This window comes from Pelobates fuscus, chromosome 13, assembly GCF_036172605.1.
Source record: "Pelobates fuscus isolate aPelFus1 chromosome 13, aPelFus1.pri, whole genome shotgun sequence".
Lineage (NCBI taxonomy): Eukaryota > Metazoa > Chordata > Amphibia > Anura > Pelobatidae > Pelobates > Pelobates fuscus.
The window spans coordinates 34,352,607-34,370,878 of NC_086329.1; the positions used below are offsets into that span (position 1 = coordinate 34,352,607).

At 48.5% G+C, this 18,272-nt stretch overlaps 1 protein-coding gene across 11 annotated transcripts in view; it reads right to left on the reverse strand.

Annotated features, from left to right (window-relative positions):
• Positions 1 to 18,272, reverse strand: part of EVL (Enah/Vasp-like) — a 183,736-nt gene that overhangs the window by 51,715 nt on the left and 113,749 nt on the right. For all 11 annotated transcript variants that reach the window (XM_063439139.1, XM_063439148.1, XM_063439147.1 and 8 more), the window contains exons 2-3: positions 2,874 to 3,042; positions 485 to 662 (exon numbers count right to left, since the gene is read on the reverse strand). In XM_063439139.1, coding sequence (XP_063295209.1) covers positions 485 to 662; positions 2,874 to 3,042 — 347 coding nt within the window. The remainder of the gene's footprint in view (positions 1 to 484; positions 663 to 2,873; positions 3,043 to 18,272) is intronic.

Below are 18,272 nucleotides of genomic sequence, written 5' to 3' on the forward strand. Positions count from 1 at the left end.
CACCTTGCTTCCTTGAGCCTCTGGATGGTTAGTGTAGGACCCACCTAAGAGGTTTGCCTTGACGTGGCAGGTGGGCATTTCCCTCTAATGGCCATTGGAGTAACTAAATAACCTCTATTTATTTAAATATACATAGGGATTTGGGAAAGAGCGCAGGTAACTTTTATCTTAGTTTTTTTTCTTTATCAAATAATCCTGGTAATATACACCACACATTCAATGCACTGAATCCAATGACTCACAGATCCTCAAGTTCAGATCCCACTAAAGAAAAGACAGTTCCCACTCCCACAGGAAATGATAGAATAAAAAATATAAGGTTGCAAAATTCCAGATTATTTTCTTTCTACAATAAGGGAATAAAATAATCAAACTACTGCACTACTTTTGATTTTTTTTTTTTTCTTCCAATTAGGAAAACCCGATTTGTGGATTATATATTATATTACCGTATATTAAATATAATATAAACACATATTTTTACCTCCATCTTGTGAATTCATGATATTTAGCGCAAACAGCATGGCATTGGAAAACGCAGTGGCCTCCTCCTTGCTCGCAAAGTTCAGGCCATAAACCTGTCGAGCGTCTCTCCATTGGTGAAACGTTGGCGTGGCCTGGTTGTATTTCAGACCTTTTACAAGTGAATAGTTTATAACTACCTAGAAAAGAAAATGAATAAAATAAAGAAATGTCATAATGCCTTCATATAAATAAATAAATAGCTTAGTACAAGTTATATGCAATTTGCAACGTTTTATTTAAAGGACCACTAATAGGCTCCCACATCACTTCATCTCAATGAAGTTGTCTAGGTGCATTTTAACCCTGCAATCTAAAACATCACTGATTAGTAAATATGGCACTGTTTGCATTAAAGGGTTAAACACACCCCATGGTAGTGGTCTTTTTAAAAGCCAGTAGAGGTGCATTAGCTTTGAGAATAAAGTTTGACTCCATTCTCATAGCTAACCCATATGTCATTGGAGTTTGTGCTGACCACGCACTCACTTTTCATCCCCAAAACATCTGTGAGGAGCTTTAACTTGGATGTTAAAGAGACTCTGTAGGCATCCAGACCACTTCAGCTCATTGAAGTGGTCTGGGTGCAGTGTCCCTGTCAGTTTAACCCTGCACTGGTAATTATTGTAGTTATTGTGAAACTGCAACAATTACCTTGCAGGGTTATCCCCACCTCTGGTGGCGTTTCCGAGTCAAGTCGCCTAATTGACGCTGGGCGTTCTCACGCTCTGCATGAGGACATCTAGCATTCGCTAAAACCCCCAGGGAAAACATAGATTCAATGCTTTCCTATGGGGTTGTCCTAATGCGATTTCGGCGCGCATGCACATTAGGTCGCTGACATACGGGAGGAGGAGCGGAGATGGAGTCTGACCCAGCGCCGAAGGACATTACCGCTTGCTTCAGGTAAGTTAATTATGGGTTTTTAACCCTTTCTGCGCTGCAGGGGGCTATAGTTTTCCTTTAACCCCTTAAGGACCAAACTTCTGGAGTAAAAGGGAATCATGACATGTCACACATTTCATGTGTCCTTAAGGGGTTAAGAAGAGTCGTCATGATGTCACACGAGGCAGATCGAGCTGCTGCAGGGACTCAGAGGGGGGAAAATGTAAACTTTTTTTTTCCAGTTTTAATTAAGATTGGGGAGGGGGGATGGATCAATCTCTAAATAAAGAGAAAAGCACTTTATAGTTATGATTACAGGCTTGTATTCCCAACACCGTACTGTGTGTCCCTCCAAATGTGTAATTTCTACAGAAGTGACTGTTCCCTTCAAGATATGGTTTATTTACTTATTGATGGCTGTTGTCCACCCCCAGGTTTCCTGTAAATTTGTCAGTAAAATATATATAATACTTGTAAAATTTCTTTATAACTTTCTTGGTGAACGCTGTTTCTTGGCACGCACTTCGGAGTGTTTGTTTTTTTCTTATCGCTTCTATTAAGGACTTTGGATTGGAACTCTACTAAAAAGCGGTGGTAAGCACTCCAAATATTGATACTTCTTTATTTAAAGATCGCTTTCCCAGCATGGTCCTTTTTCTGTTATATACAGGAAATCTATATTTAGAGTGGATCTACAGCGATAACTTCACATAAGCAGAGCGTACAAAAAAATGTCTGTGTTATGTTAACACTATAGAACACATTCCAACAATTTTACAGATAATTTAACCCCATAAAGACGGAGGCAGTTGCCCAAGTTCTGACCAAAACAAAACCTAGATTTTGAAATCTATATTTGTTCAACCATAATTTTTCTTTAATATTAAGTGTATCCACACTTATTGTATACCATTTTGTTCAAGACAAACCGGGCTTTCATTTCACATGAAATATTTTATCTATAAAAAAAAAAGTTGTTCTAAGTTCTGCGTGGCATTTTAACTGTACATACTGTAAGCTTTTACTGCAATACAATACACATATTTGTGTTCAGCAATCTTACGAGTAGAATACCCATCATGGTTTTGTGGTTTTGTGAAAGTCACAGGATCAAATGTAGGGCTTCCTTTTCAGTTTCTTCCAGATTGGTTTGCTGGGCCTATGTTGCCTTTGAGACCATATGGCAGCCCAGGAATGAAAATTAACCCATCACGATTTGCAAAAAGAGGAAAACACCCAGGGTATTCAAAAATGTTTGTAGCCACTCAATCACAAACCCTGGCCAAAGTTAGTGTTCATATTTGTGTTTTAAATTTCTCCCAACCAAACTGCACTTATAATATCATGCACGTACTCAGGGTAAAAGAAAGTATGGTCAATTCATGGACTAAAATGATGCCTAGGAGGTATTAAATTCAATCACATTTTTTATAAATGCCAAATGCAAACACTGCAAAAGTACTTACTTGTTGATCTTGAAGTTTTACTCCAACTACTCTGAAGGTGTTACTGGCAGTGTTGTGATAAATATTAATTCTGCTGAACCCCTGCTGTCCCGGTTTGATGGGCACCCATTTTTTACTGGTGTCATCGTATATCATGACGGAAGCTCTCGCTTGGCAGATACTCTGTTCACTGAAATGAAAGAGAGTAGTGGATTAGTTGAGCGATCAAAAGATTACAATGGTAGCTGTCAAAATAACAGTTTGCTGAAAGAATGTAAATTAACATGTATGTGTTAGTTGTGCCAAATAAGTGGGAGAAAAAAGTGTGTGTGCAACAAAGTTATACTGGCACAAACTGGCATTTAATGCAAATTTTAAATCTCACATAAAATGGCGGCACCAGTAACCCAGAGCTTCCAATGCTGGTAATCTCTTTCTACTGGCCTGCAATGTACATCTCTTATCTATTAATCGCAAAATGGTGACAGATGACGATTCCGGTTCCATAAAAGCTCTGTTTTGGGATCAGTTCCCGTGTGCTAATGCCTACAAGACAAGAGGATGCCCTATCCATCTGGCTTCAAGACTAAAATTAAACTCTAGCTCCTTGTTTCAAATACTTTAATAATACTATAGTATATACAAATAGTTTAATAATACTATAGTATATACAAATAGTTTAATAATACAAATGACTAATGAACATCATGGGACCCAGATGTGTTGTTTTGCTTAAAATGTGGTTATAGTCTCGTATTGTGAAAATGTTTCATTGCTTGCGTCAATGATTAACCACGTTCATTGTGCATTTACACCAGCAAAAAAACTAAACAAAACCTAAAAAAAACCAACATATGTTGGTGGTTGATGAGTTATGCAATGATGCGAACCGGTGAGTCATACTAGTAAAAAGGACTGGTAAATTGGATCCACTATGTGTAAAGATGTAAAGCATTACACAATGCCGAAATTTTTATTTATTCATTTCCATGTAACCAGTCATCTACACAGAGTCAAAAAGTTCAATTTTGAGTGGAACCCCAATTACTACAGAACACAAATAAAAGGTTATAATTGCTGTGATGCCGTGTTGACAAATGCCTCTTTCAGAACCTTGTGCCACCTGTTCCTACACGAGCAGAACTATTTACTAAACTGAGATATCAAATTGAATTTCAAATTTTAAGTCCAGAGCAACTTCCCTAGAGTGTTTAAAATTCTCACTTTAGTACATAATCTTGCAGTATTTTTCGACTGTTTAAACCGTGCAGTGAAGTGTGTTGGGAGAACATTAGCCGTTCGTTTGCATTTACTATTTCAGTCTCAGTAGCTTAGCTCCCTCTGCTGTATCTCGTGAGATCTCCGATTACAGTTGTCAAAAAATACCTCCAGCGCACAGGATGCTAATTAGCACACATTGTAAAAAATTCTTACTCCTTCAGGCATTCTGCACTGTGTGAAATCCAGGATAACACCCACTGCCCCCTTCTGCTTAAATGTAATATTAAAGGTGGTCTTTAGAAACATTGTGATTAAAAATGTTTACTCAAATACTCAAAAATTTTACAAACAAGGAAAATAAAAACCTTAAAATGATCTATGTATTTTACCACTTTATATCTATCCAATATTCCTCTAATAGTGCACCAAAAATATATATAATCTATAACATAACAAAATACAGAAGCATCTAATTTTTTTAGCCACCAATAGTAGGTCCGGCTCAGACTGTTTGTTTGGAGGTTAACTAGAAGCCGTCCAGAGACACCTGTACGTAAATGTATGCAACAATTGAATTTCAGCATTTTGTAAAAGGTACTATTTAAAATTTAGTGAACATGCAGATAAAAAAAAGTATTCCTCCAAGAAGCTTATATGCCACATGAGAAAACTAGAGTAAGCTAGAAATCTATAAATAGTTCTCCACGTCATCATATGACAAAACCAGAAACTAGAAAAGCTAAATTTACCATTCCTGGTTAAGTAATATGTTTGCAATCATGGTGCATCCAATCAGAATTCGGATTGAAAATGGGTCTGAGCTTTGTTTCTCTGCACCTCTCGCAATCTGTTTTAAATTCTGAGCTTCTTCCAGCAGATAAAATATTTTTATTCCCTAGTACTGGGCAGTGCAGTATAGCCCATTACCAGAGAGAGACAGATCGTAGTGCTGAAGCGCTTTATAGCTCAGTACAAACCAGTGCCAAAAAGCTTTTCAGGCCGGTCCTGAGGCAGTCCTGCAACACTTTTCAGCCAGGTGCCGAAAGACACCCGGAATACTTCAGCTCAGTGCCGAGGGAATGCCGGGAACGCTTCTCAGCATAATGCCAAGGAATGCTTTTCAGCTCGGTGCCGAGGGAGTGGCGGAACGCTTTTCAGCTAGGTGCCGAGGGAGTGGCGGAACGCTTTTCAGCTAGGTGCCGAGGGAGTGGCGGAACGCTTTTCAGCTCGGTGCAGAGGGAGTGGCGGAACGCTTTTCAGCTCGGTGCCGAGGGAGTGGCGGAACGCTTTTCAGCTCGGTGCCGAGGGAGTGGCGGAACGCTTTTCAGCTCGGTGCCGAGGGAGTGGCGGAACGCTTTTCAGCTCGGTGCCGAGGGAGTGGCGGAACGCTTTTCAGCTCGGTGCCGAGGGAGTGGCGGAACGCTTTTCAGCTCGGTGCCGAGGGAGTGGCGGAACGCTTTTCAGCTCGGTGCCGAGGGAGTGGCGGAACGCTTTTCAGCTCGGTGCCGAGGGAGTGGCGGAACGCTTTTCAGCTCGGTGCCGAGGGAGTGGCGGAACGCTTTTCAGCTCGGTGCCGAGGGAGTGGCGGAACGCTTTTCAGCTCGGTGCCGAGGGAGTGGCGGAACGCTTTTCAGCTCGGTGCCGAGGGAGTGGCGGAACGCTTTTCAGCTCGGTGCCGAGGGAGTGGCGGAACGCTTTTCAGATCTGTGCCGAGGGAGTGACGGAACGCTTTTCAGCTCTGTGCCGAGGGAGTGACGGAACGCTTTTCAGCTCGGTGCCGAGGGAGTGACGGAACGCTTTTCAGCTCGGTGCCGAGGGAGTGGCGGAACGCTTTTCAGCTCGGTGCCGAGGGAGTGGCGGAACGCTTTTCAGATCTGTGCCGAGGGAGTGACGGAACGCTTTTCAGCTCGGTGCCGAGGGAGTGGCGGAACGCTTTTCAGCTCGGTGCCGAGGGAGTGACGGAACGCTTTTCAGCTCGGTGCCGAGGGAGTGGCGGAACGTTTTCCAGCATGATGCCAAGGAATGCTTTTCAGCTCGGGGCCGAGGGAGTGGCGGAAGGCTTTTCAGCTCGGGGCCGAGGGAGTGGCGGAATGCTTTTCAGCTGTATGCCGAGGGAGTGGCGGAATGCTTTTCAGCTGTATGCCGAGGGAGTACAGGAACGCTTTTCATCTCTGTGCCAAAGAATGCTTTTCAGTTTGGTGCCGAGGGAGTACAGGAACGTTTTTCAGCATGATGCCAAGGAATGCTTTTCAGCTCGGTGCCGAGGGAGTGGCGGAACGCTTTTCAGCTCGGGGCCGAGGGAGTGGCGGAATGCTTTTCAGCTCGGGGCCGAGGGAGTGGCGGAACGCTTTTCAGCTCGGGGCCGAGGGAGTGGCAGAACGCTTTTCATCTCTGTGCCAAAGAATGCTTTTCAGCTCGGGGCCGAGGGAGTGGCGGAACGCTTTTCAGCTCGGGGCCGAGGGAGTGGCAGAACGCTTTTCATCTCTGTGCCAAAGAATGCTTTTCAGCTCGGTGCCGAGGGAGTGGCGGAACGCTTTTCAGCTCGGTGCCGAGGGAGTGGCGGAACGCTTTTCAGCTCGGGGCCGAGGGAGTGGCGGAACGCTTTTCAGCTCGGGGCCGAGGGAGTGGCGGAACGCTTTTCAGCTCGGGGCCGAGGGAGTGGCGGAACGCTTTTCAGCTCGGGGCCGAGGGAGTGGCGGAACGCTTTTCAGCTCGGGGCCGAGGGAGTGGCGGAACGCTTTTCAGCTCGGGGCCGAGGGAGTGGCGGAACGCTTTTCAGCTCGGGGCCGAGGGAGTGGCGGAACGCTTTTCAGCTCGGGGCCGAGGGAGTGGCGGAATGCTTTTCAGCTCAGTGCCAAGGAATGCTTTTCAGTTTGGTGCCGAGGGAGTGGCGGAACGCTTTTCAGCTCGGGGCCGAGGGAGTGGCGGAACGCTTTTCAGTTTGGTGCCGAGGGAGTACAGGAACGTTTTTCAGCATGATGCCAAGGAATGCTTTTCAGCTCTGTGCCGAGGGAGTGGCGGAACGCTTTTCAGCTCTGTGCCGAGGGAGTGGCGGAACGCTTTTCAGCTCTGTGCCGAGGGAGTGGCGGAACGCTTTTCAGCTCTGTGCCGAGGGAGTGGCGGACCGCTTTTCAGCTCTGTGCCGAGGGAGTGGCGGACCGCTTTTCAGCTCTGTGCCGAGGGAGTGGCGGACCGCTTTTCAGCTCTGTGCCGAGGGAGTGGCGGACCGCTTTTCAGCTCTGTGCCGAGGGAGTGGCGGACCGCTTTTCAGCTCTGTGCCGAGGGAGTGGCGGACCGCTTTTCAGCTCTGTGCCGAGGACCGCTTTTCAGCTCTGTGCCGAGGACCGCTTTTCAGCTCTGTGCCGAGGACCGCTTTTCAGCTCTGTGCCGAGGACCGCTTTTCAGCTCTGTGCCGAGGACCGCTTTTCAGCTCTGTGCCGAGGACCGCTTTTCAGCTCTGTGCCGAGGACCGCTTTTCAGCTCTGTGCCGAGGACCGCTTTTCAGCTCTGTGCCGAGGACCGCTTTTCAGCTCTGTGCCGAGGGACCGCTTTTCAGCTCTGTGCCGAGGGACCGCTTTTCAGCTCTGTGCCGAGGGACCGCTTTTCAGCTCTGTGCCGAGGGACCGCTTTTCAGCTCGGTGCCGAGGGACCGCTTTTCAGCTCGGTGCCGAGGGACCGCTTTTCAGCTCGGTGCCGAGGGACCGCTTTTCAGCTCGGTGCCGAGGGACCGCTTTTCAGCTCGGTGCCGAGGGACCGCTTTTCAGCTCGGTGCCGAGGGACCGCTTTTCAGCTCGGTGCCGAGGGACCGCTTTTCAGCTCGGTGCCGAGGGACCGCTTTTCAGCTCGGTGCCGAGGGACCGCTTTTCAGCTCGGTGCCGAGGGACCGCTTTTCAGCTCGGTGCCGAGGGACCGCTTTTCAGCTCGGTGCCGAGGGACCGCTTTTCAGCTCGGTGCCGAGGGACCGCTTTTCAGCTCGGTGCCGAGGGACCGCTTTTCAGCTCGGTGCCGAGGGACCGCTTTTCAGCTCGGTGCCGAGGGACCGCTTTTCAGCTCGGTGCCGAGGGACCGCTTTTCAGCTCGGTGCCGAGGGACCGCTTTTCAGCTCGGTGCCGAGGGACCGCTTTTCAGCTCGGTGCCGAGGGACCGCTTTTCAGCTCGGTGCCGAGGGACCGCTTTTCAGCTCGGTGCCGAGGGACCGCTTTTCAGCTCGGTGCCGAGGGACCGCTTTTCAGCTCGGTGCCGAGGGACCGCTTTTCAGCTCGGTGCCGAGGGACCGCTTTTCAGCTCGGTGCCGAGGGACCGCTTTTCAGCTCGGTGCCGAGGGACCGCTTTTCAGCTCGGTGCCGAGGGACCGCTTTTCAGCTCGGTGCCGAGGGACCGCTTTTCAGCTCGGTGCCGAGGGACCGCTTTTCAGCTCGGTGCCGAGGGACCGCTTTTCAGCTCGGTGCCGAGGGACCGCTTTTCAGCTCGGTGCCGAGGGACCGCTTTTCAGCTCGGTGCCGAGGGACCGCTTTTCAGCTCGGTGCCGAGGGACCGCTTTTCAGCTCGGTGCCGAGGGACCGCTTTTCAGCTCGGTGCCGAGGGACCGCTTTTCAGCTCGGTGCCGAGGGACCGCTTTTCAGCTCGGTGCCGAGGGACCGCTTTTCAGCTCGGTGCCGAGGGACCGCTTTTCAGCTCGGTGCCGAGGGACCGCTTTTCAGCTCGGTGCCGAGGGACCGCTTTTCAGCTCGGTGCCGAGGGACCGCTTTTCAGCTCGGTGCCGAGGGACCGCTTTTCAGCTCGGTGCCGAGGGACCGCTTTTCAGCTCGGTGCCGAGGGACCGCTTGGAATGCTTTTCAGCTCGGTGCCGAGGGACCGCTTGGAATGCTTTTCAGCTCGGTGCCGAGGGACCGCTTGGAATGCTTTTCAGCTCGGTGCCGAGGGACCGCATGGAATGCTTTTCAGCTCGGTGCCGAGGAACCGCATGGAATGCTTTTCAGCTCGGTGCCGAGGAATGCATGGAACGCTTTTCAGCTCGGTGCCGAGGAATGCATGGAACGCTTTTCAGCTCGGTGCCGAGGAATGCATGGAACGCTTTTCAGCTCGGTGCCGAGGAATGCATGGAACGCTTTTCAGCTCGGTGCCGAGGAATGCATGGAACGCTTTTCAGCTCGGTGCCGAGGAATGCATGGAACGCTTTTCAGCTCGGTGCCGAGGAATGCATGGAACGCTTTTCAGCTCGGTGCCGAGGAATGCATGGAACGCTTTTCAGCTCGGTGCCGAGGAATGCATGGAACGCTTTTCAGCTCGGTGCCGAGGAATGCATGGAACGCTTTTCAGCTCGGTGCCGAGGAATGCATGGAACGCTTTTCAGCTCGGTGCCGAGGAATGCATGGAACGCTTTTCAGCTCGGTGCCGAGGAATGCATGGAACGCTTTTCAGCTCGGTGCCGAGGAATGCATGGAACGCTTTTCAGCTCGGTGCCGAGGAATGCATGGAACGCTTTTCAGCTCGGTGCCGAGGAATGCATGGAACGCTTTTCAGCTCGGTGCCGAGGAATGCATGGAACGCTTTTCAGCTCGGTGCCGAGGAATGCATGGAACGCTTTTCAGCTCGGTGCCGAGGAATGCATGGAACGCTTTTCAGCTCGGTGCCGAGGAATGCATGGAACGCTTTTCAGCTCGGTGCCGAGGAATGGCTGGAACGCTTTTCAGCTCGGTGCCGAGGGAGTGCTGGAACGCTTTTCAGCTCGGTGCCGAGGGAGTGCTGGAACGCTTTTCAGCTCGGTGCCGAGGGAGTGCTGGAACGCTTTTCAGCTCGGTGCCGAGGGAGTGCTGGAACGCTTTTCAGCTCGGTGCCGAGGGAGTGCTGGAACGCTTTTCAGCTCGGTGCCGAGGGAGTGCTGGAACGCTTTTCAGCTCGGTGCCGAGTGAGTGCTGGAACGCTTTTCAGCTCGGTGCCGAGTGAGTGCTGGAACGCTTTTCAGCTCGGTGCCGAGTGAGTGCTGGAACGCTTTTCAGCTCGGTGCCGAGTGAGTGCTGGAACGCTTTTCAGCTCGGTGCCGAGTGAGTGCTGGAACGCTTTTCAGCTCGGTGCCGAGTGAGTGCTGGAACGCTTTTCAGCTCGGTGCCGAGTGAGTGCTGGAACGCTTTTCAGCTCGGTGCCGAGTGAGTGCTGGAACGCTTTTCAGCTCGGTGCCGAGTGAGTGCTGGAACGCTTTTCAGCTCGGTGCCGAGTGAGTGCTGGAACGCTTTTCAGCTCGGTGCCGAGTGAGTGCTGGAACGCTTTTCAGCTCGGTGCCGAGTGAGTGCTGGAACGCTTTTCAGCTCGGTGCCGAGTGAGTGCTGGAACGCTTTTCAGCTCGGTGCCGAGTGAGTGCTGGAACGCTTTTCAGCTCGGTGCCGAGTGAGTGCTGGAACGCTTTTCAGCTCGGTGCCGAGTGAGTGCTGGAACGCTTTTCAGCTCGGTGCCGAGTGAGTGCTGGAACGCTTTTCAGCTCGGTGCCGAGTGAGTGCTGGAACGCTTTTCAGCTCGGTGCCGAGTGAGTGCTGGAACGCTTTTCAGCTCGGTGCCGAGTGAGTGCTGGAACGCTTTTCAGCTCGGTGCCGAGTGAGTGCTGGAACGCTTTTCAGCTCGGTGCCGAGTGAGTGCTGGAACGCTTTTCAGCTCGGTGCCGAGTGAGTGCTGGAACGCTTTTCAGCTCGGTGCCGAGTGAGTGCTGGAACGCTTTTCAGCTCGGTGCCGAGTGAGTGCTGGAACGCTTTTCAGCTCGGTGCCGAGTGAGTGCTGGAACGCTTTTCAGCTCGGTGCCGAGTGAGTGCTGGAACGCTTTTCAGCTCGGTGCCGAGTGAGTGCTGGAACGCTTTTCAGCTCGGTGCCGAGTGAGTGCTGGAACGCTTTTCAGCTCGGTGCCGAGTGAGTGCTGGAACGCTTTTCAGCTCGGTGCCGAGTGAGTGCTGGAACGCTTTTCAGCTCGGTGCCGAGTGAGTGCTGGAACGCTTTTCAGCTCGGTGCCGAGTGAGTGCTGGAACGCTTTTCAGCTCGGTGCCGAGTGAGTGCTGGAACGCTTTTCAGCTCGGTGCCGAGTGAGTGCTGGAACGCTTTTCAGCTCGGTGCCGAGTGAGTGCTGGAACGCTTTTCAGCTCGGTGCCGAGTGAGTGCTGGAACGCTTTTCAGCTCGGTGCCGAGTGAGTGCTGGAACGCTTTTCAGCTCGGTGCCGAGTGAGTGCTGGAACGCTTTTCAGCTCGGTGCCGAGTGAGTGCTGGAACGCTTTTCAGCTCGGTGCCGAGTGAGTGCTGGAACGCTTTTCAGCTCGGTGCCGAGTGAGTGCTGGAACGCTTTTCAGCTCGGTGCCGAGTGAGTGCTGGAACGCTTTTCAGCTCGGTGCCGAGTGAGTGCTGGAACGCTTTTCAGCTCGGTGCCGAGTGAGTGCTGGAACGCTTTTCAGCTCGGTGCCGAGTGAGTGCTGGAACGCTTTTCAGCTCGGTGCCGAGTGAGTGCTGGAACGCTTTTCAGCTCGGTGCCGAGTGAGTGCTGGAACGCTTTTCAGCTCGGTGCCGAGTGAGTGCTGGAACGCTTTTCAGCTCGGTGCCGAGTGAGTGCTGGAACGCTTTTCAGCTCGGTGCCGAGTGAGTGCTGGAACGCTTTTCAGCTCGGTGCCGAGTGAGTGCTGGAACGCTTTTCAGCTCGGTGCCGAGTGAGTGCTGGAACGCTTTTCAGCTCGGTGCCGAGTGAGTGCTGGAACGCTTTTCAGCTCGGTGCCGAGTGAGTGCTGGAACGCTTTTCAGCTCGGTGCCGAGTGAGTGCTGGAACGCTTTTCAGCTCGGTGCCGAGTGAGTGCTGGAACGCTTTTCAGCTCGGTGCCGAGTGAGTGCTGGAACGCTTTTCAGCTCGGTGCCGAGTGAGTGCTGGAACGCTTTTCAGCTCGGTGCCGAGTGAGTGCTGGAACGCTTTTCAGCTCGGTGCCGAGTGAGTGCTGGAACGCTTTTCAGCTCGGTGCCGAGTGAGTGCTGGAACGCTTTTCAGCTCGGTGCCGAGTGAGTGCTGGAACGCTTTTCAGCTCGGTGCCGAGTGAGTGCTGGAACGCTTTTCAGCTCGGTGCCGAGTGAGTGCTGGAACGCTTTTCAGCTCGGTGCCGAGTGAGTGCTGGAACGCTTTTCAGCTCGGTGCCGAGTGAGTGCTGGAACGCTTTTCAGCTCGGTGCCGAGTGAGTGCTGGAACGCTTTTCAGCTCGGTGCCGAGTGAGTGCTGGAACGCTTTTCAGCTCGGTGCCGAGTGAGTGCTGGAACGCTTTTCAGCTCGGTGCCGAGTGAGTGCTGGAACGCTTTTCAGCTCGGTGCCGAGTGAGTGCTGGAACGCTTTTCAGCTCGGTGCCGAGTGAGTGCTGGAACGCTTTTCAGCTCGGTGCCGAGTGAGTGCTGGAACGCTTTTCAGCTCGGTGCCGAGTGAGTGCTGGAACGCTTTTCAGCTCGGTGCCGAGTGAGTGCTGGAACGCTTTTCAGCTCGGTGCCGAGTGAGTGCTGGAACGCTTTTCAGCTCGGTGCCGAGTGAGTGCTGGAACGCTTTTCAGCTCGGTGCCGAGTGAGTGCTGGAACGCTTTTCAGCTCGGTGCCGAGTGAGTGCTGGAACGCTTTTCAGCTCGGTGCCGAGTGAGTGCTGGAACGCTTTTCAGCTCGGTGACGAGTGAGTGCTGGAACGCTTTTCAGCTCGGTGACGAGTGAGTGCTGGAACGCTTTTCAGCTCGGTGACGAGTGAGTGCTGGAACGCTTTTCAGCTCGGTGACGAGTGAGTGCTGGAACGCTTTTCAGCTCGGTGACGAGTGAGTGCTGGAACGCTTTTCAGCTCGGTGACGAGTGAGTGCTGGAACGCTTTTCAGCTCGGTGACGAGTGAGTGCTGGAACGCTTTTCAGCTCGGTGACGAGTGAGTGCTGGAACGCTTTTCAGCTCGGTGACGAGTGAGTGCTGGAACGCTTTTCAGCTCGGTGACGAGTGAGTGCTGGAACGCTTTTCAGCTCGGTGACGAGTGAGTGCTGGAACGCTTTTCAGCTCGGTGACGAGTGAGTGCTGGAACGCTTTTCAGCTCGGTGACGAGTGAGTGCTGGAACGCTTTTCAGCTCGGTGACGAGTGAGTGCTGGAACGCTTTTCAGCTCGGTGACGAGTGAGTGCTGGAACGCTTTTCAGCTCGGTGACGAGTGAGTGCTGGAACGCTTTTCAGCTCGGTGACGAGTGAGTGCTGGAACGCTTTTCAGCTCGGTGACGAGTGAGTGCTGGAACGCTTTTCAGCTCGGTGACGAGTGAGTGCTGGAACGCTTTTCAGCTCGGTGACGAGTGAGTGCTGGAACGCTTTTCAGCTCGGTGACGAGTGAGTGCTGGAACGCTTTTCAGCTCGGTGACGAGTGAGTGCTGGAACGCTTTTCAGCTCGGTGACGAGTGAGTGCTGGAACGCTTTTCAGCTCGGTGACGAGTGAGTGCTGGAACGCTTTTCAGCTCGGTGACGAGTGAGTGCTGGAACGCTTTTCAGCTCGGTGACGAGTGAGTGCTGGAACGCTTTTCAGCTCGGTGACGAGTGAGTGCTGGAACGCTTTTCAGCTCGGTGACGAGTGAGTGCTGGAACGCTTTTCAGCTCGGTGACGAGTGAGTGCTGGAACGCTTCTCAGCTCTATGCAGAGGAATGCATTACAGTAATTCCTGTTTATACATTGAGCATAAGAACATTTATACCCCCTAGCATGGGTGTCCACGTGGGGGGGGGGGCAGCCTATAGATCAAGGAAGTGAGGCATGGGTGGTAGGCTATATATATGGGAAGTGAGGCATGGGGGGCAGCCTACAGGAAGGAGCAGAAAAGAGAAGTAACATAAATGAGCAGGAAGGGACATCAAGGAGCACAAAAGGTAAAGTAAATGAGCAGGAAGGGTTTGCAAGGAGCAGGAAGGGACAGAATGAGCACAAAGGTAAAGTAGGAGAAGGAGCAGAAAGGGTCTGCAAGGAGCAGAAATGGATCAGAAAGAGAAAGGAGCAGAAGGGTGCAAAATAAGCAGAAAGTAGCAAAAAGTAAAAGAGCAGAAGGAAACATGGGGGGAGAGAAGACAGTGTCAGAAGTAAAAGAAGACTGCGTCAAATGAAGGAGAAGAAAGGGAGATTGGAGCAGGAAGGACAAGTGAAGTAAACCCTCCACTTTATTCTGGCCACCACATCATAAGGCTTTGGTACCTGGGCCTAGCAGGGACACTTTGGACCTTCTCATCTCCCCAGGTAAAAAAAAAATGTGTTAATGTGTTCACTTTTATTTACTGAGTGTCAGGACGCACAGAGTGCCGCTTATTTGCTAGAGCGGTCAGCTGGCACTCTAAGCCAATCAGTAGCTCCCAGTCATAAAAAATTATGAACCGGGAACTAGCGATTGGCTAGAGTGGTCAGTTGACGCTCTAAGCCAATCTGCAGCACCCATGCCTGGCGTCAATCTGCACTTCCTGACACCCCGTTTCAGAAGCCGAATACCACTGAGCGACCTGGAGCTGGAGGAAGGCTTTGGGGTTAAACCATTTGAGAGCGGAAGGAGAGCAGCCAGGGGCTTCCTGGCATCATAGCATTTTCATTTAGCTGAAGTTGTTATGGTGACCAGAATGCTCCTTTAATTTGCTTAAAGGAACACTTTAGTGTCTGGAATACAAACATATATTCCTGAAACCATAGTTGTGAAAACACTATTCACCCTGGCTTTGTGATAATGACTATGCCCCTTCCCTTTCATGACACTGTCAAAAAAGGATCAAACATGGATGTCATAATTATGGCCCCCCCTGGAAAAATTCCTACGGACGCGCATGTACAGGATGGTACCGAAATATTGCTTTGGACAAGACTGTGATAGACTCTCTTAATTTCACCATTCACAAATGGTTTCATTCCTTGACCCTGGAGAGTATTGGAGCCTTTAATCCTCATCCTCATAAAGCACCAATATACTGTGTGTGCATTTTAGGGATAAGCAGTCAATGCCTTCAGGCCTTTAGCATATGATCGTTATCTTCAGTATTGCCTGTGATTAACAAATTATATATTCATAGTTATTAAACTGTGGAGTGAGCAGGGACACTCTATATGTAAATTAGAGATTGTGTAACGTACTTAGTTTGATCAAAATGAAAGAAACCGTTTTCTACTAATATAATATGACGTGTGTTTAAGTATTGATCAACAACGGTTTACATTTTATAATATTCTTTTGAGTTACTCAATTAGAAATTATTTAGCTTTTGCCAATTTTAAAGTACCTCCTGGGATATTTGTTATTACACAACTGAATGGTAGATATTTTATTGACCTTGGAAGGATTAAATAAACACTCATAACACCAAGAACACTACAGCCACTGTAGTGGTTATAGTACTGAGTGGCCTGACCCCTGTCAGAGTAATTTGTCAAACTGTTTAAGAACGTTTTTGACAATGTGTCTGCAGTACCTGCTCCCGAATTCACATTGCAGGAGAATCAGGTTAGCTGCACTGAGCTAAGAAATATGCATGGCCACACTCACTGGCTGAGAGTTGAGCAGTTGAGTGCATTCCACCAGTGAGCTTGGTTCTCAATAAAGCCAGGCTTAGCTTATTCTAGACATCAAACTATTCTTGCAGGAGATGATTGGACCCATTGCAGCCACTCAGAGGACTTAAGTAAGTTGCCAAACCAGTATAAAATAGTTTGAAAGATTACTCTTGGAGGGTATGGTTAGGGGGCTTGTAGTGTTCCTTTAAAGGTAACTGACATTGCAATTGAGCTCAATCAAAACACACCATGGGAACACATTGTTTTGTGATTCATAGCTGTACAGAGTAGAACTGAAAACAATGATTGACAAGCAGCTTCATTAAGGAGCTCAGTTCCAGGATAGAGGAATATAGATTTCTATATTTGGTTTTATTTTTCATACCTCACAGCGCATACTTTTTAAATATAGGGGATATGTAAATTTGTTTTCTTCAATATATAGTATTTATTGGTTTTATATAGAAAATAGCAATACACAAAGTACAGGAGTATTATACAAAGTATTATACAAAAGTATTGTACAAAATGATACATCATGATACATCAATCATTGCAGCTGACGACACGGATTAAAGGTTTGGAGCATGAAAATTGCTTCGGCTGTAGCACTAAGATAACATGTAGTTACATTGTACAATGATGCGACAATAGAACAGGTTTACAGAATGTACCTAGATATATTTAAAACGGGAGCTGTGGCTAGAGCTGAAATAAACATAAACAAAAGTGACTTAACTCCTAAATGGCAGAGAATTAAGCAATGAGACTGCAGGGGCATTATCTATATACCAAAACATTTAAGCTAAAGTTGTTTTGATGCATATAGTGTCCCTTTAATGTCAATTAAATGCAGCTGAAGAATTTGGTGCAACCTTCTAGACAGGCAATGGTTCAATTTGATTATCCTTGATAACATTATGTTAATTCCAGTATAGAGAATATTTTTCTAATTTTTGACACCATGAGATTTTTTTTTTTGCTTCCTTCCGTTATTGTATTAAGCTGACTGTCTACTTTCATTTCTCCGTGTTTATTTTACTTTTGATTTTCTTTCACTAGCTTATTTTTGACTACTCTCCCTTTTCAGTCTTGCTGTGGGATGTAGTCAACGGCCAAATACCAAGAGCTAACTCCCCAGCCAGACCACAGTCTCCAATCTATTTCTACAATCCTCTATTGGATGCTGCGTTCAAATCCACTCAAAGAGTACTTGGACATAATCAAGACAAGCTTTCTTATATTCATCTTAGCTCATCAGTAACCGACTAAGGAGTCACTTGGCTTAACACACACATCGCAAACCGAACGTGCTGTGTGCTTAACAGAAATTAATTATATCCTTAGCTACTTCTAATCATGTGAGCACTAGGGACGTAAACCGAAAACATTTCAACACAGCAGGGATTATGAATAAAGACCATTTTGAGCAAAATGGTAAAGTGTAGCAATGACCTTTTGAAACCAATGGAATTTTTCCCAACATTTAGCACTTTGTAAACGATATGTCCTTCACAAATATTTATTTATGTTTATCAAGGCCAAAATGGAGCAGGTTTGAGCTAAAATAAACAAACATACTATATTTATCAAAGCAATGAGTTCTAGATAGTACAGATGTTTCTAGATAGTACAACAGTTTAAACCCTCCTTTTAATGGGTTAATGACCTGGCTACTTTAAGAATATGAAGAGATAAAGGGCAACTATTCTTTCCCAGGATTTTTTATATTTTGTGTTTTTCTAACCTCTATATTTAGCATAAGTGTTTGTGGGATGTATATATACACACACACATTATACCATCCCCAAAAATCCATATCATCCCCATAAACCACAACCTCACCTTTCACATCATTGATAGCAGTACCAACTAGTACCCAAGATTCACAATCACATTATCCTTGTCCGGGCTTTCATCTGGGAAGTACATTTCTGTAGAGAGTTATTGTGTGAATGTGGGGATCGTATTCTGCAGACTGTTAGTGTGTGAATGTGGGGATAGTATTCTGCAGACTGTTAGTGTGTGAATGTGAGGATAGTATTCTGCAGACTGTTAGTGTGTGAATGTGGGGATAGTATTCTGCAGACTGTTAGTGTGTGAATGTGGGGATAGTATTCTGCAGACTGTTAGTGTGTGAATGTGGGGATAGTATTCTGCAGACTGTTAGTGTGTGAATGTGAGGATAGTATTCTGCAGACTGTTAGTGTGTGAATGTGAGGATAGTATTCTGCAGACTGTTAGTGTGTGACTGTGGGGATAGTATTGTGCAGACTGTTAGTGTGTGAATGTGATCAGGGCTCATGCAAAGATGTTTGGCTCAACAAAAAAAAACACCCACCCCACCACAAATATTGAGCAGGGGGTACTGAGCAAGCATTTGGTGTGCGCTTGTGGGATTGCGTGTGTAGAGAGGTTTTAGATACTTTTGGGGGAAAAAAGTCATTTCACTTAAATCTTACATACTGTTTTAAATCATGTGTGCATGGTTCCTACAAGTTTTAGTGTTTTTAATTATATTTTTCTAACACAATTAAAATAAAGTAATTATGACCAGAACCATAGACCTGACTTTTTTTATAATATACATCTTGCACTTTAAGTATTGTTACAGCTATGCATTTCCTAAAGGTCAGGTAATTTGTTATTTCGAGTCCAACAATGAGGTTCTA